Here is a 23,514-nt window from a genome sequence, read left to right as displayed (position 1 = left end):
AATGTTGATAGTGCGCAGTGTTGTCGCTTCTCGCTTTTCTGTGTGTGCACTGCAGGAAATGAACAGTTTATTTCAAGTCTGTACGGGCGAAAGTGAACTACAAGAGCCACTTTCCTCATCCTAACAGCTTAATTAGCTTAAGGCGAGTCACTCAGCTAGGTGCGCCGGTACCCACTCGATGGCTGCAACCGGCCTTACCTCAACGCAAACTGTGCGCGCGGCTGGCGAGGGCTGAAAGCAACGCGACACCACTTGCCACCCGTCACTTGCCCATCAACACAGTATGCAACTTCTCACGCCAAACACTAGCTAACGATCGCTAGCTCGTAGACGCCGTCGTCTGCCATCTATTCCCACCATGCTCTGTGTATGTTGCCTTTTACGTCATAACACGATGTGACCAGTAAATGAGGTGCAGGCAAGGTAAGTGGCTCGAAGGAACTAACAAAATTCATTTGTAAACAAGGTGCACACCTCTCAAACCTGCTTATTTGAGGATATGGCAAGTGTGCAGAGAAACATTTGGTTACATGAAAAAATCGCTGGAGTTTCCCTTAAAAAAAAACGAGGCTCGTTAAGTACCCGTGACGTGGTCCCTTGGCTCCGGTATGGGAGAAGGCTGTTCAGACGCTTGCGGTCGCTAGTCGAATCCTTCGTGGGCAGTGAAGCTCACATTATCGTACAATACCTCCTCGAATAAGTAAACCAAATAGTTGCAGCAACATGCTCCCTAGATGGCGCCCAACAACTTCCAGTGTATAGCCAAATTGGGCCTGGCAAGGGGCATTTCGAGGCACAAGTAGCGCTCCTTTCGCTTCTCGCATTGAGCACCACAATGTCGAGGAAGCAACGCAGCGAACAGGTGACCCAGTTCAGGAGCGCGCTTCTCTGCACAGCACATCGGTGCTACTCATGCGATCGCCTCTCCATCACGCCTACCATGTGCGCACTCTCTGCCGCGGGCCCAGGGTATGTCTGAGTGAAGGGTCGCTGCTCCCTCATAATTTGACCATAGCCCATAAAACAACCAGCATTCATGTAATATTCCCACGCTTTGTTGTCATCAATGCTTCCCGAAACTGAAAAGCTGCACAACTTGCCTGCTCCATGACCAGCCAACAGAACATGATGCAGCCACAGCAATACAGGCACGAGATGATAAGTGACTGCACAAGCTGGGCTGCTTTTTAACTAGAGCTGCCATTATCACCCGTGGACTGCAGTTCACCAAACAGAGAGCACTAGCTAAGTGGGCACGTCTCGTCTTCTGCACCGCCTTGCAACAGCCCAAAAAAGAACAATGACCAAAAAGAGAAATGGCTCAAAAAAAATGTGCCATCTTGGCATTCTGAGCAGTTCGTAGCAAGCACAACCCACACCCTTGACAGGGAATCTTGTCATGCAGTTTGGCCAGACCACATGATTGATGCATTAACAGGAGATCCAAGGGCAGCAATGCTTGTGAACACTGTGGCTAGCATGACTGCAGGCCTGTGAATTAGATTTCACACAGAAACATCTGTGCTCAACGACGCAGATGACAACAAAAGGACTACCAAATTCCCTATAGCTCCAACATGATTTCAGCGTGCATCTTCTCCAAATATGAAATGGCACATTAGAAGTGCCCAACATCGAAGAGGAATCGATCAAGACCACACAGCAGAGGAGTAAGAAAAGTTGGTGGTTGAAAGTGGTCACTTCTTGCTTACACGAAACTGTATGAGCTTTGCTTTTCACCCATGAAGAGCAAGGCTTGCAAAAGTTCTGTGCTCAAACTTTATTTGTGTGTTTTCGAAATGTGACAACTGGTTTCCTGCAAAGAGACGTAACTTCTCAGACAAGTGGGCTGCTTTCTGGAGTTAACTCAGCTGCTGACTGGAGACGGAATTGAAACGCCACAAAAGTGATTTAATACTACACACAATCTGCACACTTCTGAAAGACAGTGCCAACATAGAATCGGAGGTTCATTTTTCTATTTGCGATGCAGTCTACTAATAAGAACTTCTTGAAGTACTCTTCCAACTTGTGCAGCATCCTCTAATGCATACAAATTTCTGTGGAGTAGCAAAAAAACTGTCCGGGTTTACGGGGTGTACGTGTGTACATAGGCCACCAAATTAAAAAAGAATGAAAAGAGCAAGCCTGGCAGAGGTATAGGCGAACAAGAAAGGCCTCGGCACGGCAGTGCATGCACCCTTTCTGTTGTACACACACACTTCGGTGCATTTAAATGTAGCATGCAAATAATTTGGAACATAGACTAAAAGGAAAAACATTATCTTTAGACCAGAGTGCCATGTTGTTGCTGCTGTCAATTTGGTGCAAATAAGCATGTTTGAATCAAAAACACCTGTGGTATTTGGAGTCTTGCACTGCCACAAGAGGGCAGTGCCACCACAATGCCTTTCCTATATGCAATGTTGTGCTGCACAATCAACACCGTTAAAACAGTTTGCAACAGAAATTTCTTTTTCACAAATATTACATTCACGAACTTTGTGAAAAATTCAGTCAACTTGGCAATACTAGCATCTGAAAATAGGTCATTAAGTTGCTTTCATTATTACAAAAGCCAGCTTGAGAAGCTTCAAGGCCAGTACAACCATAATGCATCTCGGCAAGCTTTGAATTCACCGTTATGCAAATAGAAGTGGAAACAAACTGAGCATTAAAACAAGATGGTTTATTTTGCCAGCTGAAGTAATGCTGTTTAAAAATGTCCCTTATATTTATTTTTACATCTTTTACCACGACTGCTGTTAAGGGGCGACGTGGCTTTGAAAATCAACTTCCTTATTTTTTCATGGATTTTGATGAAAATTGGCACAAATGTTTAGAATGTCTCCCTGAACTTCCATAAAAGTTTCAGAGTGATATCTTGAGAACATTTTATTAAATTTTGTTGAGCAGAATTTTTCTTTCTCTTACTTTCTGGAGAGCCTGGGAAACTTAAAAAATGTGATAGAAGGCTTGTTAAGTATTGACTGCATAGCTAAATGCGTGCTGAAGGCCGTGACATTCTTGAATTTTTTTTTTGGCAACATAAGTTTTTTGGTGTGCCATATTTTATGTTACTTTCACATCAAACACACTTTCAAGTAGATGAATAGCCATATCGTAAACTTACAAAGAGTCAACATAAGAAAGCAAGAATGTCACGACCTGCACTGCAGCCCAAGGAACGTGAAAAAAAAAAAAAAAAAAAAAGGAGTAAAAATATGTTAAACGGTAACAAAGAAATCAGCTCAAGAAACTGAGCAGAAAGGCAGAAAAACAGTTCTGAGAAAACAGCTCTCAAAGTTTAACCTTCTCTTCAGTTTTCTAAGAGGCACCAAATTTGTAGTCTTTGGGATGTTTTGTGATGTGGGGCTTCTTGTACATGTGGCCTCTGGTCTGGGGTGCTACGAGGAGGCGATACGAGAAGGCGACGCACGATGTGCTTAGTCGCGTAGTTCGAGGAAGTACCTAACCGCGCAGTCCGAGGCGCCGACGCGCGGAATGCCTAGTCACGGGCTCGAGGAGTCGACACTCGGCGCGCTTATTCGCACAGTCGGAGGCGCCGATGTACGAAATGCTTAGGTGAGGGTCCGAGAAGTCCGCACGCGATGTGCATGATCGCCGAGTCGGATACTCCCTATGTGCGAAATGTTTAGCCGCGTGTCCGAGGATTGCGTGCGCGATGCGCTTCGTCATGAATTCCAAAACACCCGAGTGCTGAAAGGCTTAGCCGCATGTCCGAGGATCCTGTGCGTGAACTTTGGTCGCGAAGTCCGCGTCGCCGATGCTCGGAATGCTTAGCCGCGAGTCTGAAACGTCCACAAGCGTAGGGATCGGCCATGCTACTGCGATGTCCGAGTAGCGCCCGTTTTGACACGTCGAGATTACGGCGAGTGGAGACGTCCAGACTCGCGAGGTGCGAAGAGCCGAGCAGACGACGCGAGCGCCGGACCAATGGCGAACCGCGCTGGAGTCACATGGAGGGCGCGGCCAATCGCAGACTCCGGCACGACCGTAGATCATTTGCTTTTTGTGCGCTTGTTTCTGTAAGGAGGAGATCACTGAAGCGGTACATTTGAAGACGGAGAAATGCTCTTTCCAACGAAGCCAGGATGGCGGCGCTCGGTCGCGCCATTGCGGAGATATTGCGGCTTGAAAAACGCTGTTCTTTCTTGATTTCCACGAGATCTTTCGCCACCTTGGCTGATAAAACAAATTTTTTAGACCACTTCTAAGTGGTTTACAGTGATGAATGATATTTGGGTATCGGATAGAAAAGGGGTTATAGAAACTGAAAAATTTTTGGCAATTTTTCGCGATGCGAAACCCACGTCCCCCTTAAGTGAGATGGAAGAAAGCTTGGCCAATGCACTCCCCTACCTCCTCTTAAGAGAAATATTGGACATGTTTTTATCAGACAACCTTCCATTGCAGTCCCTTTCATACTTGGAAATTAAAGTTCAAGAGTTCCTTCGTCAGACGCTATCCATCTGTGAGTCTCATTCCAAAAATGCAGCATCTGATACACTACCCCCGCATGATATCTCTTTTTGGGCCACTGAAGCAGTTGTGGTGCATGAGGTTTCAGGCAAAGCACCAATATTTTAAGAGCCTTGCAATGCGTGTAAAGAATTTCAGGAATATCTGCAAGACCCTTGCAGGCACCAGCTGCTTCAAAGTTTTGAGTTCACTGAATTAGCTTTGGACGGTGTGCTGTCTACGAACAGTGCAAAACCTGTGGATAGGGCTCAGCTTCACCCATGCATTCAAGACGCGCTGCCAGTTGGCATTACATGGCAGGCAAAGTCAGTGGCACCACGCCAGGTAACCTACAAAGTAGAAGTTGTGCCCGTAATGCACAAAGGGGATGACCCAGAGTTTTGCCAGATTGTTGGCATTTTCATTGTGTGAAGTTGCTTTTTTAGTCGAAAGACTTGAGGTGCTAGAATTCAGAAGGCACCGATATTCCTTTCGTGTCCCAAAAAGTGGTACAATGTCTGCTTTGAAGGCTGGAGATGAAGCACTTCCAGAGTGCCATGACCTCTATTTTGGAGTTGTCACAAGATGTGAATTTGTGTTGTTCAATTGATGTCGTTTTGCCACTGTTACCGCGTTGTCCTTGTGGTTATACGTTTTGTTATCTGATAATTCATATTTTCATTGCCTTGTCTACAACACTACTTCAGTGTAGTTTAGAAGTGCATGCACATCCATTCAACTCGCATTACCACTATAGATTTCTATTATGTAAATAACTAAACCTAGCATTTTTTGTTGTTACAAGTAGGAAATAAATGTGCCATTAATCCTTATTTTCGTCATGCACTTAAGTGGATCAAATTAACATACTATAGCTTTTGTGTTGATATATCAACGCCAAATTCACATTGTACACATGATGTGTTTATAGGTGGTATCACGGACACACAAACGGACACACACAAAGGTTTAATATAGGACGTTTCTATGCATAAAATTACGTTCTTGAAGTGTAACGACACTTCTTTATTTATAAAATACCATATTTGAACAGTTTATTATCATTTGTGCCAGAGTGTCCTTGTATTCACTATCAGGAACAATTTTTAAGTACTACTATATAATGACTATCTCCTATTGGTTCTATAATAAAATGTGTGTAGAACTGCTTATTAACTGTATTATGGTGATATGACTAATGGTTAAACTAAGAAACTTGTATTTGGGAGCATGTTTACACACAAACTCGGGAAACATCCGAAAGGCAATTGTCAATCTTTTCTGCTCCTTTACCTCAGGAGTCGCGATCTTCCACGACAACTCTTCGCGTGCTATTGAGAGTCAAACGACCTGCGCACAAATGTAGACTCTTGTTTTGCGACTCCACTCGCACAAAAATGGGTCTTTAGAAGAAAAAAAGAGAGTCAAGTTGCCGTGACTCACTTTTTACTCTCTTTTTTCTTAGATTGTGCACAGTTTGGAAATGACAGTGATGCATACATGCACAAACCATAATACAAGGTGCAAACATTCTGAACTTGTAGCACTAGGCCAGTCACTCAAGTGGCAGGCTAAAAAGCCATGACGGATTAGTGCAGTGGTGGAAACACCACTTCACCTTTCGGCGCAGGTCTTGGCGCAGGCAAAATCTGGCCTTTCAGCAAGCACTTCTGGCGCAGAATCCAGCACACGTGTGCTTACTATAATACCATGCAAATTTTAACTGATACAGTTAAACCTCGATATATGAAGAAGGTAAAATCTGCAATTTGCTTTGGTTTATCGAAATTTCGTTGTATTGAACTTCAAACTTTTACGCAAATAAGTCGCGGATCGATTTTTTCTTTACACAAAAGGTCCCGCAGAATTTTCCAAATTATCGGGCAATCAAAATTTGAATGAGAAAATTCATGTCGATGATTTTGGGAGTCTGCGACCAATCTGGCTTCATGCCGCATCAACGATATCTTGACATCGGCGGTACAAATTAAGCGAAGCCAGCCACGCTTTCACGTGCATCACGTTATCGCGAGTTTGGTCGCCTCCCCCTTTACCTTTTTCTTTGCTCGTGCGGGAAGGCGGCACTCGTGAAGACACCATTTTTTCTTGTTTCACCTTCGCACTCTATCACTCGCACCTAAAGCACAGAGTGCGCGAGGCGTGATAGGATCTTATCACACTTTCTACGGAACATGATGCAGCTCTTCATCGGCGGTCGCGATTTGAGAGGTGTGTTTGCAAGCAGCCGCTTGTAATTCAATCATTTGACCATTTGTGTCCGCGGAAGTCGTATCTCGCCATTCTTTTGCGACAGAAGTGAAATTTCGTTATATTGAGGCTCTAAACAAGTGGTGTTTTTGGACAAGAGGTAAAGTTACATACATCGTTATATCGAGAATTTCGTTATGTTGAGGTTTCGCTGTATAGTCGATATGCTGTCGACACGGGTTTGCGCGAGGCATACCCTGCAAGCGTGGAAAGGACGCGACCCTCCTCCATACCGCAATGCACAAAGGTCGCTACGACCGAATTCATCGATTCGGCGCAGAGAAGACTATACACAGATCGTCAACAAACGTGTTTATTAATCCAGGATGCAACACAGTGCGACTGTCACGGCTCGTGGGCAAAGACTCACCGCAAGACAGATCGAGTACACATGCCCGCTCTGCACATGACATCATGCAATACGCACAGGTCACGCCATGCACATCAAGGAGTTTTCGAATAGGGTCCATAACGGTTTTGCGGCGGCAAAAAAATAAAATAGAAGCGTCAGTGCCACTGCGCATGCGCGAGACGCAAATAGGGTTTAGTGTTTACGCAGGCGATGCTATGTCACCCAAACTCAACGCAATAGCTTTGAGTCATCGAACATGGCGACATGTATAGAAGTGACGGCTCTCATCATGCACCGCATTCGGCCTCGTTCACCAATACCATTCTTAACTATGCACTGTGTGCGATTCTGATGACAGCGGCTCGTTTGCCCAGCCCCGCTATCACCCATAAACAACAACAACAAAAAAACGCTTACATTTAATCCTAGAATGTGACCTCCTGCTTAGGCAAACGCCACGGTACCACGCGGGTTCAAAGGCCACCGAATAAAGCGCCAGTAAGACGGTACAGTGGCACTAGATTGTACGACCGTCAGAGAAAAATGCGCGAATGACGAACCGGACTCTGCCGGGCCCACAGTTTCTCACTATATAGTGAGAAACTCTGGACAGGCCTCCGCTTCCTTCTATTATGATGATGATGGCCTGCTGTTGTGATTTCAGTGTTGCTAGCTGCGAAGCATTGACAGAAAAAGAGCTTCGCTCTTACGCATGCTTTGGCACAGGCCCGGTGCAATTTTCCGCTAAAATGTCGTTTTGGCGCAGGGTGGCGCAAAGGCCCGCTCGCGGCGCAGTTTGGCACGATTGGCACAGCTTGTGTACTAAGCAAGAGGTCGCGGGATCAAATCCTGGCTACGGCAGAACATTTCGATGGGGGCGAAATACAAAAATACTCATGTACCATGCATTGGATGCAAGAACCACAAACAGTCAAAATTAATCAGGATTTCCCCAGTACGGCATGCCTCACATACAGATTACAGTTTTGGTACATAAAACCCCCAGACTTTATTCCCTCTAAGGGATTGACAACTAATTTTTATGGCACAATTTTTTTAGTGCAATTGAAAGCTTACCGGTCAGAGCATGCAATCATGCAGCCGTAACGCGGAAAATGCCATAAAACATTTTTTATCAGAATTTTTTATTTCCAGTGAGAATGTAGTCATTCACTGGAAGCATGCTGGTAACAGTGATAGGCGAGCACGGTGGTGATTATATGCAGGCATTAGTGGGATGAAGACCACAAGTGCAGTACTATCTGTCAGAAAGTATTACTTTGTTTATCAAACCAATGTTCCTGTGATTCATGCTTCCCGAAGCGTTCAATTATTTCTATATTAATAGCTACGTGCATTTCTGTCCAACAGCTTTGGTCAATAACAAGTCAAGGGTGTTTTTAGCCAAGCTAAGTTCTCTAAAGTGAAACAAGACTTTTACATGCAGGAGGCGATGTTCCAAGTGATATGCACTTCAGCGTGTTGCAGGAGCCACGTGTGCGCTTTTGACTTCCGAAGCATGTCGTCTAAAACTTGAGCGAGCTGGAACAAACGATTTTAGCAAGCATCCGTGCTCAGAATCTCGCATGCATACAACAATTATGTGCCACCAAGCATTGAGGTAGGCAAGCGCCGCTCGTTAGCGTTACCTCGTAATGTGCATAAAGCACAAAAAGCTTAATATACGAAGTACAATTTTAAGCAATAAGTATGCGATACTTATTAACAGCAGACTTGCGTACAGTAATCTCCCATACTACATCCAAAGTACAATGGCTTCACCACCAGTTTGCGCCACTTACTGGTTTTTGAGACTTCCTTATTAAAATTTTTATTTCTATTTTCAAAAGCTTTCGATACAGTAGTTCACACCAAACTCTTGCATAAACTTCAAAGTGTTTTAAATAAGTAATATTGTAAATTGGTTATCTAGCTTTCTCTCCCAACGGTCACAATATGTACTTTTTAACTCTAGTAAATCCCCGACAGCAGGTGTACCACCAGGCTCTGCGCTCGGCCCTCTTCTGTTCTTAATTTATATAGGATCTCCCTTCTATTATTTCATAAAAAATATGCTTATATGCCGATGATTGTGTCATATATATTGCGTCATCAAATGTCCATCTGATCTTGTCACTCTTAACACTTGTTTCGAAAGGTTTTGCAGCTGCTGCAAACAGTGGCAGATGACCATCAACTTCAGCAAAACTGTCCTTTTATCATCTTCAATGCGTCCTTCTATATCCCATTTTACATACTCCTTTAACAACCAAACATTAAACAGAGTGTAGCAATTTAAATATTTGGGAGTTCTTGCTTCGCACGATATGTGTTGGACTTCGCACATTGAACTAACATGCAAAACTTCCGACGCCTTGGTTATTTGCAGCGCACGTTCCAATCCGCACCAAAACACACTAGGCTGTTAAACCTATATAGCCCTAATACGTCCAACATTGGAGTACGCCACTATCACATGGAATCCTTATCATAAAAAAGACGGCAAGTCGTTAGAATCAGTACAGAAAAATGCTGTCGTTACAATAGATATTTTTTACCCTCTTCCAACCTTACTAAACTGAACTTAGTCACACTCAAGAAACGTCACCTCCGATTGTTTGAAGTTTTTGCACAATTATGTAAATTCACCACGTTGTTCTCAGGATTATATTTCATTTTCAGCATCCTTAAATACTCGTCAACATCATGCTCTAAATATTGTTCCATATAGTTTTCGTTCAGTTGTTTTTGAACAGTTTTTTCCCTCGTACGATTCAGTGCTGGAATGCTCTGCCCGGGAATGTACGCAAATGCCCTTTAGATGAATTTCTTACTATTTACTAGTATCTGAAATTCATTGTTATTTTTCCTACTCCTGCTATAGCCAAATTTTTGGGTACAATGTGTGCAAATAAAAAGAATTTATATTGCGAACAGTGTGCTCTATTTTATCATTATAAATCATGGTCATTTCACTTCCATCAATGGCTCAACACATTCTGGCCAGTTGTCAGTCCTTTTAAGTGCTCTATTATTCTGACGAAAAGTGACTTTTTTTATTTTTTACAAGTTTCAAACTTCCCTTTCTTCAGCACACATCTAAAGAATTTTGAACTAATTCACTTCGTACATTATTCATTCAAACCTCATTTTATCTTTTCACCAAGATACACGTATTTGTCATTGCCACAAATGGTAGTCAGAAATAGAACAATGGTATATATTAGTCATATTACAGTCCTTCAAAATCAACTATTATTCTAAGCAAAGTATGGCCGCAAAGAAAGTATTTCGCCCATTCTTCCCTGCTCAAAGCAGGTCACAAAGTGTGTGAAATTTCATGTCGCATGGACCACACAGAGCTTTGCCATATGGCTTGCACCAGGCCCTGCATGATGCACGAGTGACCTGTCAGCAGGACACACCAAAAGGAGAAAAAAAAAGCTCAATTTTTCAGCGCCAAGTGGTGCAACCCATGTCGTAGGGAGAAAAAAAAAACTATGTGGACACACTTCATTTGTCCTAATTTCCTTGAAAACAGGATATTGGTGTAGACGAGCTCAGCTCATCAGAAGAAGTGCATAGAAGAAGTGCAGCAGAAGAAGCATGCAGTTTGGGCTTATGCCCAAACTGCATGCTGCCCAAATTTCAATTTACGCTACTTGTGCGGATTTAGTGTAAAGAGAAATATGTGCGCCTGTGTGTGACAACTGCAGTTCTTCGCACGACCGCATGCGTGTGGTGCAGCTCGAGGTCAGCCTATACGCAGTTAATTTAGAATCACAGGTGTTTGCTCCACTTTCGCTATTTTCACACATTTTGACTTAGTCAAGATTGTTTTCCCTGAAGTGTCAATCGCACATACTAGAGCTTCAGTGTGCAGCAAGTGAGCACAATTCTCATTAACTTACAATTCATGACAAAATTTTAGGTGTCGGTAGCACACAGAGACAACTATTTACGAGGGTGAATCGAAGTCCTTGCCCCGATTTTTCATTAGCCAAAATAAGGTCATACAGGTAAGTACATATATACGTACTATTCTACGTGCCTTACACTATTTTTCCACTAGTTTCCACACCAGCTCAGACATTTTTACCATTGCAGCACTAAATTTGAGATGCCCCTGTGGTAGGATTTGCCCACTCACGGCGGAACAACTGCTGGGCTGCTGGCTTCATCGTTGCACACGAATCGCTGTCCTGCCAGCAGCTCCTTCAGCAAACAGACAACGTGGACATCCCTACGGTCTGCACTGCTCGGTGGGTGGTCTCCCAGAGAAATGGCCAGAGCTTGTCGGCGGTTCTGATTGCCACATGTGGCCTTGCATTGTTGTGGAGAATAACCGCGGTGTCCACATAGAAAATCTCTTGGTGTTTACGCCTGATGGCAGCCAGTAAACGTGGCAGTGTGGGACAATAAGTGTTGGCATTGATGGTTGCACCTTGTGGCATGAAATGCAGCAGGAGAGGTCCTAGGCAATCCCAGAAGACTTAACATAACTTTCCCAACAGATGGCACTGAACAGAATATTTTTGCCACAGGCAAACCTGGATGTTTCCAAACCATGCTTTGCTGCTTCAATTCCAGGGTGAAATGCAGTATCCACGTTTCAATGCCAGTAACAATGCAGTCCAGAAAACTTTCACCCTCCTCAGCACACCGCTGATTCAGCGAAGCAATCATTCACTTTCAGTTCATCATGTCATCCAACTGTTTAGGTATCCACCGACATGAAACCTTCCGGTACCTAAGGAACTGTGAACGATGTCGTAAACTCTCTTCTACGAAATACCAAGCTCCTGGGAAATGTCCTTGAGGTACACATGTCGATCCGCCTTCACCATTGCATCCATGCGGGAAATGTCAGTTAATGACGCACGCAGCCTCCCCAAACACCTTGTCATGCAAGTCTTCACTGTCTTTTGCAAACACAAAACACCACCCCCTCACACTTCTCAAAGTGAGACACTTTCCCCCATACATGGCCTGCATTTATCTGTGGAATCCGATGGCTGTTTGTCCCTTGCGCCAAGTCATACTTCGTCGCTCGTACGCCGTGGACATGTGAAGCACAACTGTCTTCAACAACTGACAGCAGTGCCGTGCCGCGTGCCAGGCTGGTCCAAGAAATGCCCGCTGCTGGGGATGGATATGTTGATTTTGCATTTAGAGCCGTAACTTGGCTTTAAAAAAAAAATGGGGGCAAAGACTGATTTGCCCTCGTATGTGTTAAAATTAGCTGGCTTATACCATGTCACACAAAATGCATACGAAACAGAATACAAAGCCACATCAAAATGTGGCTTTGTATTCTGCCTCATATACATGGTGCACATACTGGCTTCAAGCTGTGTTATGTCTACTCCTGTTTTACTGCCCCGCAGAAAGAAAGAACTGCATTATTCTGCAACATTCAAAGTGAGTTTTTACTCAAGTATGCAAGCCAATTCTTTTATTTTGTGCCTTTGTTAATTAAAGATTTTACATGACGTGCCGTAATCATGAGTGCTGGGAAAATATTCCCCAGAATTATTTCCCAGTTAATCTAAAGACAGTGGTCTAACCAAAGAGTGAAACTGTTTTACCAAATAATTTATTTCTCGTAAGCTTAAAAAATCGGAAACAAATTCATAAACCTAGCAAAAAATTGAAGTGAGTTCGCAAGTAATCTGTATTGTGTGGATGTATGTATTGCATGTACCCTTCCATTACTTTTTGTTTCTTGTGAAAAAAATTAGACAAGCATTTGCATATGCCAGATACAGTAGAACCCCGCTGTTACGTTCCTCACTGCTGCGTTTTCCCGGCTGCTGCGTCGTTTTCATCCGGTCCCGGCATAGCTTCCATAGGATCCTATGTATAAGGAACCCCGCTGTTACGTTGTAGCTGTGAAAACGTTCCCGCATGATACGTCGCAACTTAGCACCCCGAACCCGCCTGGGCTAAAGTAGACAACGCGCTCCAACCGCCATTTTGGCTTTTGACGAGTTTGGGCTGGGCTTGGCCGGGCTTGGCTATGGAACTGGCTGCAAGAAGCCGCACGCCAGTTCGAGAGGCCGCATGACGCCGCCACTAAGTGGCCATTCGTGAAAAATGATCTTACTATCATCACTGTGATTACGGTCACCGCTTGGTTGGACGGGTCACGGAGGAAGGAAACTCGGGAGAGGCCCTGACGTCACTCTTTGTGAAGCTAAAGTGAAACCGGAAGTTGGCGTTGCTCGTGGCGTTGCTCCGCCTATCGGGCCTGCTCTCCTCTCTTGTTTACGTTTCTCCCACGCCGCGCTGCGCGCAACCGGGCTGCTCGGACGCGCGCGCTCCGCAGCAATACTAGACAATCGTTAGCACGTTAGCATGATTACGCCAAAGAGGGCAAAATTTCCCGCGGATATTCGTTCGTCCGTTGCCATTGCCGTGGCGCGGTGGCGACAAGGAGCACGAGCCGCATGATGCCGGGGAGTTTCCAAATCCTAGCTTTGGAGAAGCCGTCGCGGCTCTGGACCTCCTCCGCAGGTACGTCGCACCTCACAGCGACGCTGACAGCAATGCGGCCTTCCACGGTATTGAGAAACGTGTGGCGATTTATAGCGAGCGAAAGAAACGGCAAGCCACCATCCTAGACTTTTTTAAGTCCTAAGCGCACTCTGTGGGAATAAATTGTCTATAGTTGAAGCTGCACTTTTTTCATTCATTTTCGGAGCTTTCCTCACTGTTGCGTTTTCCCGGCTGTTACGTTTTTTTCCCCCGGTCCGGTGAAAAACGTATGAACGGGGTTCCACTGTATGCCTAAACTTTCCTAAAGAAACACTTGGTTGAAAATTTATGGGCAAAATGGTTGCGTATCACTTATGGATACACTAGAGGGCTAAGCGAGATCATTTGCAGACATAGGTTTCGTTAATTTATGCTTTGTACACTCTGAGCGCTTCGCACAAGCCTAAACAAAACCTTCCTATTCTTCCTAGAGTTTGTTGCTGCTACTGCTATTAGCTTGTGGAGCATGGCAGGCCCTACACTATATTCATAATAAACACTCCTGGAATTTAAATTTTTTTACCTACTTTGCGCCAATCTAAAAAAACATGTAGCTCGTGCGAATTATAAAATTTGCCCCCAAATTTGTATGTTTGAGAGGAAACGAAATGTCCGCAACACAACCCATAATGAAATGCTGTATCATATACTATAGAGCAATTAATGCTTGCCTCACAAAACCAGCCAAATGTAGTTCTCAATCAAGACATCTCAGTAGGCTAATAAAAAGTAAATAAAATACCCTGCCATGTAGAAATTGTGGAAACATGTTTACTTATGAACTTTTTGCATGTTGTGTGAGAAGCTGCTGCCATACATAAAAAAAAAAAACTGCAGCAGAACCCATCTTATGAGTGTCGATGGTATTGCGTGAGCATTGAATCAACATAGGGACAATGTATTAAAATATGGGGTTTTACGTGCCAAAACCACTTTCTGATTATGAGACATGCCGTAGTGGGGGACTCCAGAAATATGGACCACCTGGGGTTCTTTAACGTGCATCTAAATCAGAGTACACGGGTGTTTTCGCATTTCGCCCCCATCGAAATGCAGCCGCCGTGGCCGGGATTCGATCCCGCAACCTCGTGCTAGCAGCCCAACACCGTAGCCACTAAGCAACCATGGCCAACTGTTTGTTTCTGTTATAACCAAATATGGCATACCGAAGGTTGGCTACCAACACACAAGGTTAAAGCACTTGCCACCCAGAAATTCGGAAATAAAAGGAAGTTAGTAGAAGACAGGAAAGACAAAGTGAGAGAGTAAGATGAATAATGCAGAGGAGGACAGGAAAATGTGACTGCTTATTTCCTCCAGGTGGATCAGTCCAGAGGTGCCGTCTGTGATGCAGAGGCCAAAGAGGTGTGTTGCCTCTGCGGGGGGAAGGGGTGCTTAAGTAGAGAAGCTCCTCAAAACAATTTTTTTTACTGCTTGTATTTGAGGTTTCAAAATTCAGCCAAGTATAGAGTTTTCTATGCGGATTTCAAATGTGGATTTCAATTTCAAATTTCAGATGCATTGGCACGAACAGCAGTGGTCCAGCTCATTTAAGACTTGCAGCAATTTTCAGAGCAGGAGAAAAGGCAGTTCATGAGTATAACTATTTGTGTTTGTTGCAACACTTGGAGTGACTTTTGTGTAGCCATTCAGTGCAGCTTGTTTTAACCGTGGAATCAATAAATGCTGCTCAACAGTAAAAGCAGACACAAGGCCAAGTCAGCAGCAGCCACTTAACGGGCCCCCTGAAACGGTTTGTACAAATTTTGTAGACGCGTAGGGTACAGCTTAAGTAGAACATTCGCACCACAATTTAAGTGAAGTGTTACGTATTAATGGAGCTACAAGCGATTACAAGTTACCCTCCTCCATAGCCATGCTTTTCCACCTCAACCCGTTCGCCGAGCGATCGCGACTAAGCTCCGCCTTTACTGGTTCTGCGTCACGATGCGATGTCGCATTGTCCACTTCCGGTTGTTTTGGAGCCCACCCCCACCAGCGCGGAACTTCTCCGCTAGCCGCTTGGCCGTCGACCCCAAGCGAGAGCTATCAAAGCAGCGTGCGTTGCGAGCATTCTGTCGTAGCGCCGAACGTGTCTGGTATTCTGGTAACCACAGGAAAGCTGGTCATTTCAGCAAATGACTGGAGACAAACTCAAGCTGATGAAGGAACTTTAGCGGAGACGTACGTGAGCAGCCTGATCGGTCCAGCCACTTGTTGGCACAGCACTTAACCAGCCAAACAAAGCGCTAATATTTCTCTAACCAAGTGTAAAACATTTTAAACATTTATAAAAACAATGTGTTGATTACAGTCCTGCAAAGAAACACACCAGCAGCAAAGAAGAATACACTTCGTTACTGCTATTGTGTACGGTTGAGCTCTGTGCCACCAGGTGGCTGCACCGTGCAGACCATTCACATTTTGGCTTCTGTTCATCCCATGGCTCATCCCGTTACGGCACAGTCAAGCCGCCAGACCCTGTCCCCTTGCGCTTGCCCTAATACTGGACTTGTGAAACGCCATTGCGTTAGTAATCTTCCGGTGTAAAGTGACGGCCACAAATGCGCAAATCCTGGCGCCGATCGGATAGCGGCAGTCCGATGCGCAGCAGCCAGTTCGCTCTTATATTGCCTTGCAGAAGGACACGATGTCACAGCTTGACATATTACCAGTGGCTACGTTTGCAGTCCACAAGGCAACAAAGTTGAATCATAGTGCTCGCGAAAAGACTGAGACCGACTCTGACCGCGGAGCTCTCGTCAAAATGAAGTACGTTGTAACACAAGCAGACACTTGCTGTGTGTCGGAAGTGCTTAAGTGTACTGAAAAATTGTTCTTGTGCATTCCTTTTATGTTACTTCCTTTTTATAAAAACAAATTAACTAACATTCCAACTATTACGAACATCATATGTTGACCATAAAGTTGGAAAAATTATCAATCACACGCCCTGGTCAGCCAATCGGATAGCTCGCCCCACTGACGTCATATGGGTGATTTTCGTCATATGGGTAGGAACGGCTTAAAATTCCGCCGAGCAGTGTGCTGTGATCGGCAGCGATGTGCATTTTTAAAGCCTTCTAATAAATTACACACTTTACGCGGAGCACATAGGTGTGCCAATTAATGATCAGAAGGACCTACTTAACGACTCAGTACGTTTGTAGAAAATCCGTCAAAATCGTTTCAGGGTCCCTTCAACTCTTTCATTAACGTGCCTATAGATATCGATCACTCAGTAAAGGAACATCTTCTCCACAACTCACCAACTTTTTTTCTGCAAGATTTTGCTCAAATATTGTAACTTTTCTGAACGATTATGTTACCTCCAGAATTTTTTTTTTTTAAATAAAACAATTCCCTTGGCCAATTGCCCTCACATTTGAGTTTATTCAACCACATGGCAGGTACATAAAAGTGCACATGGACGTGGTTAGGTGTGATGGGAAAAAAGCTGCATTTAACAGCTTGACTGGCCCCATCACCCGGAAAGCAACGTTTTATTACAAAATTACAGGCAGCGGAGAGCGACAATTCAAAAGGAACACACATGTGGCCCGTCACAGCAAAGTGCGAAATAAAACTGAAATATATAAAAAAATACATTAAACAACAAAGCAATAGAGAATGCATGACATTAATTAACTATCACAAAAGTGACCTAATATTACATGAAGAGGACATTCAGGACATTCTATGTAGTATATCAGTCTTGGACAAATTACGTAAACTTTCAATTGTAAATTAGACATTGAAAAGTCAATGTCAAGAAAATTGTTTTGAAGGATACTGTAATTCAAAAGCCTACACAGTGAACAATATCCGACAGGTTTCAATGCTCTAATTGCATAAATTTTTACATGTTCCTTAACCGAAGTACACAGATATAGATGTTTATATTTCAAACATTTCACAATATTTTTCAGACTATGTGAGGATAAAGAATGCTATTACTAAACACATACAAGTTTTAAAAAGTTTTCATTACGAGGAAGCTGAGAAATTCCCAATAGACTATGTCCTACATGTTCCACTTAATGCGATTAGCATTGAAAAAAAAAAATGTTGCGACACACTGTATGACCACAGCCAAAACGCCTCATGTATGAAGAGTGCACTGCAGCTGGGTTCGTCTCTCGACATGCTGCAACACCTGGTCTGCACTTGCCCAAATATACATTCAGGCAAGACTGCCGGAATATACATATATGATGGGGGTTTGATATATGGCCAGCACTAAAGAAATTTGAAAGGGAATGTGTAGCGAGGCGTTGAGGGAATGAAATGACCATGATTTAGTGATAGAATCGCGCACATTCTTTGCAATTCATGTAGGAATTATAATTTTAAATTGGCAAAGAAAGTCTAAAAACCAGTAAGTGGCGCAAGCTGGTGCTGAAGTCTTGGTATTTTGGAGAGAGCATATATATACGAGGTCGGATCAAAGCCTTAGCTCCTATTTTTTTTAAGCCAAGTTACGGCTGTAAATGCCAATTTAACATGTCCACTCCCGGCAGTGAACCTGTCTTGGACCAGCCCGGCCTTATCTGCTCTAGCTCCGCAGCACAGCGCTGCTGTCAGTTACTTGTTAAAGATGCCTGTTGTGATTCACGTCCACAACTTAAGAGCAACGAAGTGCGATTAGTTTTTTACAGAGCAAGGGACGAATGCCTATAGAAATCCACAGGGAAATGCAGCCCAAGTATGGGGAAAGGTGTCTCGCTTTGAGAAGTGTGAGGTGGTGGTGGTGGTGGTGTGAGTTCGCGAAAGCCCGACGGTGGTTCCAGTCAGCCGGGCAATTCTACCACAGGGGCATCTCAAATTTAGTGCTGCATTGAGACAAATGTCTTAACTGGTGTGGGGACTATGTGGAAATAGAGTGAAAGGTACTTAGAATAGTATGTATGTTTGTAACTACCTGTATGTACCTTATTTCAGCCAATAAAAAATGGGGGCAAAGACTGATTCGCCCCCATGTACTACACCTTAAGTAGCATATGTGTGTGTGTAATATATATATATATATATATCGTCCACTTCTGATGTATACGAGATTACTGAACATAAGACTGCTATTATTAAGTGCCGCACATTTATTGCAGTTCGTACATTAGCTTTTTGCTTTATATGCATTACGAAGTAAAAAGTCAATGAGCGGCACTTGCATCTTAATGCATGGCGACACAGATGATCGCTGTTGTAGGTGCAAAAAATTCTGAGCACGCATGCAAGCTAAAATCCCTTGTTTAAGCTCACTGAGGTCTTCAAGAGACAACATGCTTCGGAAATCAAAACCACATGCATGGCTACAGCCACATGCTCAACTGTGAATTATTTGTAAAAGCGTCATTTCATTTCATAGAACTCATTGGCTAAAGAACACCCTTCACTTGTAATGACCAAAGCTGCTGGACAAGAAACCACAAGAGCACGTAGCTATTATTGTAGAACTAAGTTAACACTTCAGAAAACCTTAATTGCAAGGTTATTGACTTGATAATACACACAATACACAAAAACACTTTCACAGCTACTTGTCTTTTGAGTCCCACCAATATCCGCGCATAATCGCTATCGCCCTCTCCTATCACTGATTCCAGCACGCTTTAGTGAATGACATCCTCACTGCACATTAAAAAATTCTGATAACTATTACACAGGAGTTTTCCACCATTGCACGATTAACACACTGATGAGTAAGCTTTCCATTGCACTAAAAAAAGGGGGCACCATAAAAAATTGGTTGTCAGTCCCTCTAAAGGATTTTTTGCCATTGAAGAATAGCCCATACCCAGTGACATGAAAGAGGTTAAATATACATAAAAGCATACCGCAAACTTGGTGAAGTTCCCAAATAATGCAAATTGCATTAAAAGCAACGGCAAATGCCAAGTGTGCATTCCAAATTTATGTGCTTTGATATGCTTTACTGCAATGCCGAAAATGTGCATTTCACCTAGTAACAATACTTGAAGCTACGACAAGAGATCGATGTGTGTCTAAGAACTGCATTCGGAACAAGATGTCACAGTACAGTGCTTCACAAAGACTGTGGCTGTGAACGCCAACAGCACTATCCCACTGACTCAATTTTCTTGTGGTTTGTCTTTGTTAACTTTCAGAGTGCCATGCGGGTTGTGCAAATAAATATTAGTCATCTGGCATCAAACCACAACTTTAGTTGCAGACGGATGCCCGACCAAAGCAACAAAGCAGTGTCGATTAGGCCCGGCAGCCAAGTCAGTGTGCCTGTTACGAAAATGCATTGTAGGCCGATCTGAGACAGGCCGCAAGCCATCGTGTAGACTTCACATGAGATAGACCGACAACTAGCACACGTGCATGCAGAAGTTCGTTTGTGGGCATGCTTAAGATGGAGTGTTGAAAGTTCTCAACTGCGTGTCCAAACATGTACTCAATGCGCGATTTATTCCTGCTGTTTATCTTCGCACATGCTGCCATGCTTTCCATATGCACTGCTTCTGTTGCCGTTCCTTCTATTGGCGTCACATATAAGTATTATTTCGATCAGTGTTGTCGACTCCGGAAAACTTTGTACCGACACAGAGCACCGGGGAAAAGCTGCGTGCAAGGCACCAACGTCGACCGGATGTTGAATGTGAAACACGGAAAGGGAGATATTTGAGTTGAGAATGAATTATTTCAAGGTATTCGATTAATATGGTGGGATATTTGCACATCACTACTGAAAATGTTCCACTGCCATTTGAGCAGGCAAAAACAGCAAACTTTGGCACAAGTGAGCACAGCTAGGCACAGGCAAGTAGAAGTGTAACAAGGCGATGCAAATGGTGCAGCTGGATCACCACTGCATTCCACATGTTCAGAGTGACCACAAAGTGTGAGGCTGCTCACTTGGTATATGTGAACAACTTCAAGCACCAAGTGGGCACACACTACCTTTATTTTTCAACACAAAACTAACTTTTGCACACACATCCTTGCCAGCAGCAACTACCAAAAGAACAAGGCTTCTCATACAAGCTACAATTGCACTGTCACTGCCATTTAGCTGTAGGTAAGTACATGCAGTCATTACTGCCCTTATTTCAACTGCTGCTGTTTTGTTTTTACAATAACAAAACAGTGCTGGTCCGGGTGACATTTGCTGTGTACCAAATTTCTCTCAGCACATACCACCAATGTCTATAGAAATGACTTTACCGTCATGGTTTCTCACAATAGTAATGCTTCTATTCCTTTACAGCTTGGTTCTTCAGAGATTAAGTAGGCCACGTGGCAGCAAGGGCTTTGCACACTATACGGCTGCCAGACGGTAAATGGGCGAGCACTCAATTAGCCATGAAGTGCAGTACTGAACAGCCACATACAGTGTAAACTGCAACAGCAGAGGCAAGCTGTGGATCCAAGCAGCTAACTGCACACAAGGTTCTATTGTGAGTGTCACAAGGTTTCCTGGCATTGATGTCACCATGCATACTAGAGCTCCACACAGGTCTCAACCAGCACAGATTGTGGGAAATGATAGAAAATGTCAAAAATACTTTGTTGCCAAGAATATGCGCTTATTGCCATTGAACCAGCTGGTGTTCTGAATGGGAAAAACAAATCAAAAGCACTGCCACTGGCTTACTGTACTTTACGCATAAAAAACTGAGGACTGAAGTCAATCATTACAATGAACAAGCAGATGAACACAACTTCAGCATCAGTAACTTGCATGCATGGCTAGGATGTCTGACATCGCACAAACAAATGCACACAAAGCTTCAACATTTCCATGCAGCAGGCACACACAAGCAGAGAAAGTGTGTGCACCATATCTGAATTAAAAACTTTCCTAGCAGATTTAATGCAGGAGTGAAAATAAAAGATCGGGTAATAGAAGCTCTCGCAAGAAATTTTCACATGCACAAAAAATTACACATTAAGTGAAGGCTGCTACCACACAAGGAGCTTCAGAGGTTAAAACAAATATTGGAACATGCGGAAGCTACTATTAAAATGCATTTCTGCACTGGTATATACGAAAAACTAGTGTAACCTCATATATGCTACAGACAACATGACTAAAATTTATTACCAGAGTCGGCAGAAAACTAAAGTGCAAGAGAACTGTAAAAATGGCAGCCGTTAAACAAGCACCACAAATCACGAAATATGACTGTAATCAAGATGTAATTGAGGTAATCGCATCAAGCGATGAACGCCACTCGTAGCATTCAATCAAGCTGCAGAATGAACACTAAAATGAAGTATCCGACATAGTACCCGAATTGTGATTGCAGTGTTACCTAACATGAACTGTTAATTCACAGCTCATGTTTGATAGACATGCAACCTGACGCAAGCAATAAATAGCAAACACTTGACACTTTATCTTTTACTTATAAATAAATCACGAGCGTTATTGGGTTCTTTCAATATCGCGAAATAAACCCCTGAAACTGCCGACTGACGGCCGTAAAATAACCACCGTTTTATATATGCGGCGGCCAGCAAGGTCGCACAATTTTAACTAAGAAGCACACCCTCTTGTGAATTTACACAGGAAACACATGCCTACGAGAGCGCACAAGAGAGAAAATTTCGCGCCGTAGCATCAATAAAAACACATATTTCCAAATAATGAGTAAATGCTCAAAAAAGTGCACATGACAGCTGTCATCGTAAGCAACAGCTGCATAAACCCGGGAGTAACATGCACGCAACTTCAGTCGCATCGCCGGTTAACGGGTTGACAAGTCAACAATCGCACGGGCGGGCTACCAGATGATGCGTAGTCGAGACAGCCAATATGAACTGTCTTTCCAAGCGTCAAGTGCACGGAGGCGCATTCAGAAATCTTCTGCACAATTATTGGTGCGTCCGGGGCACAAGATTGAACAGTTTTAGAGTTAATAATTCAGTATTGTTAGGCCTAGAATCGTCGGCTAGGTCGCACGCTACGATGGGCATCATTATCGGTAGTCTAGCACACGCCGCTCGAACCACTACTCGAACGTGAACAGACCGCAATGCGACGGTTCCGAAGGCAGCGACGAACCGTAACTACGCAAGACGCAAAAGCATCGCGTAGCAACGAACAAATTTCGGCGATCGCATCGTTCGTTAGGGTTAACAGACGCTAAGCTAACAAAGCTACCCAGGTGGCAATATATTAAACAAAAACAACGCACTTGCTTACCTCGTGAATAATCTTGCAACCTTTTACTTGCCCCATCTGTCCGAACACAGCTACGAGAAGCTCCTCCGTCACCGCGGTGTCGAGGTTCCCCACGTAACTAAAAGTTTTGGAAAGGAAGCGACACGTTGAATAACACATGGAGAACAGCGGCAAATGACCGAACGCCGGCGGCCAACGCCGGACTCGAAAACGCAAACAATCGCTTTGTACTCACAGTGTACGTGGCTGACAATCATTACCCTGGTCCTGAAAGTCAGAGAACATGTCATCAAATATAGCACATCAAACGTAAAAGGTCGAAATTTAGCAGAATTATGACTACCTTGTTTGCCATTATGGCGTCAGTCGACTAAACCTATAACCAAAGCGCATGCGCCGCGCGAGGCATTCTGGGCAGATCAACGCGAAGTCCCGCCAAAACGCTGTGGCGCTGCAATAGCTATTAATTTCGATTGCGGTTTCGTTTCTGGTTCCTATTCTTTTACCGTGCACGCTTCATGTTGCAGCTTTTTTCTATACCACAGCAAAATAAACGACGAACATGAATGAGCTGGCAAGTGCAAAGTTATTCCTGATGTTTGAAATCAGAAGAAAATCATTTGGAGTCAAAGGTTTTCTGCAATGAATATTTAGGACGACAACTCACCAATTTTGTCCCACTTTTCTTCGTAATAACAGTAAAAGACAGATAACGGCTATTTCT

At 43.8% G+C, this 23,514-nt stretch overlaps 1 protein-coding gene across 3 annotated transcripts in view; it reads right to left on the bottom strand.

The window, feature by feature from the left end:
- Positions 1–23,206, bottom strand: part of Rox8 (TIA1 cytotoxic granule associated RNA binding protein Rox8) — a 230,505-nt gene extending 207,299 nt beyond the window's left edge. For 2 of the 3 annotated variants that reach the window (XM_050193330.1, XM_050193332.1), the window contains exons 1-2: positions 23,026–23,075; positions 22,812–22,908 (exon numbers count right to left, since the gene is read on the bottom strand). In XM_050193330.1, the coding sequence (XP_050049287.1) occupies positions 22,812–22,908; positions 23,026–23,075 (147 nt within the window). Of the gene's footprint in view, positions 1–22,811; positions 22,909–23,025; positions 23,076–23,133 lie in introns of those variants that run through there. The other variant, XM_050193331.3, reaches the window with a different exon arrangement.
- Positions 23,207–23,514: the final 308 nt, after the last annotated feature.

Source organism: Dermacentor andersoni, chromosome 1, assembly GCF_023375885.2.
Source record: "Dermacentor andersoni chromosome 1, qqDerAnde1_hic_scaffold, whole genome shotgun sequence".
Lineage (NCBI taxonomy): Eukaryota > Metazoa > Arthropoda > Arachnida > Ixodida > Ixodidae > Dermacentor > Dermacentor andersoni.
This window is presented reverse-complemented; position numbering and strand designations above follow the sequence as displayed.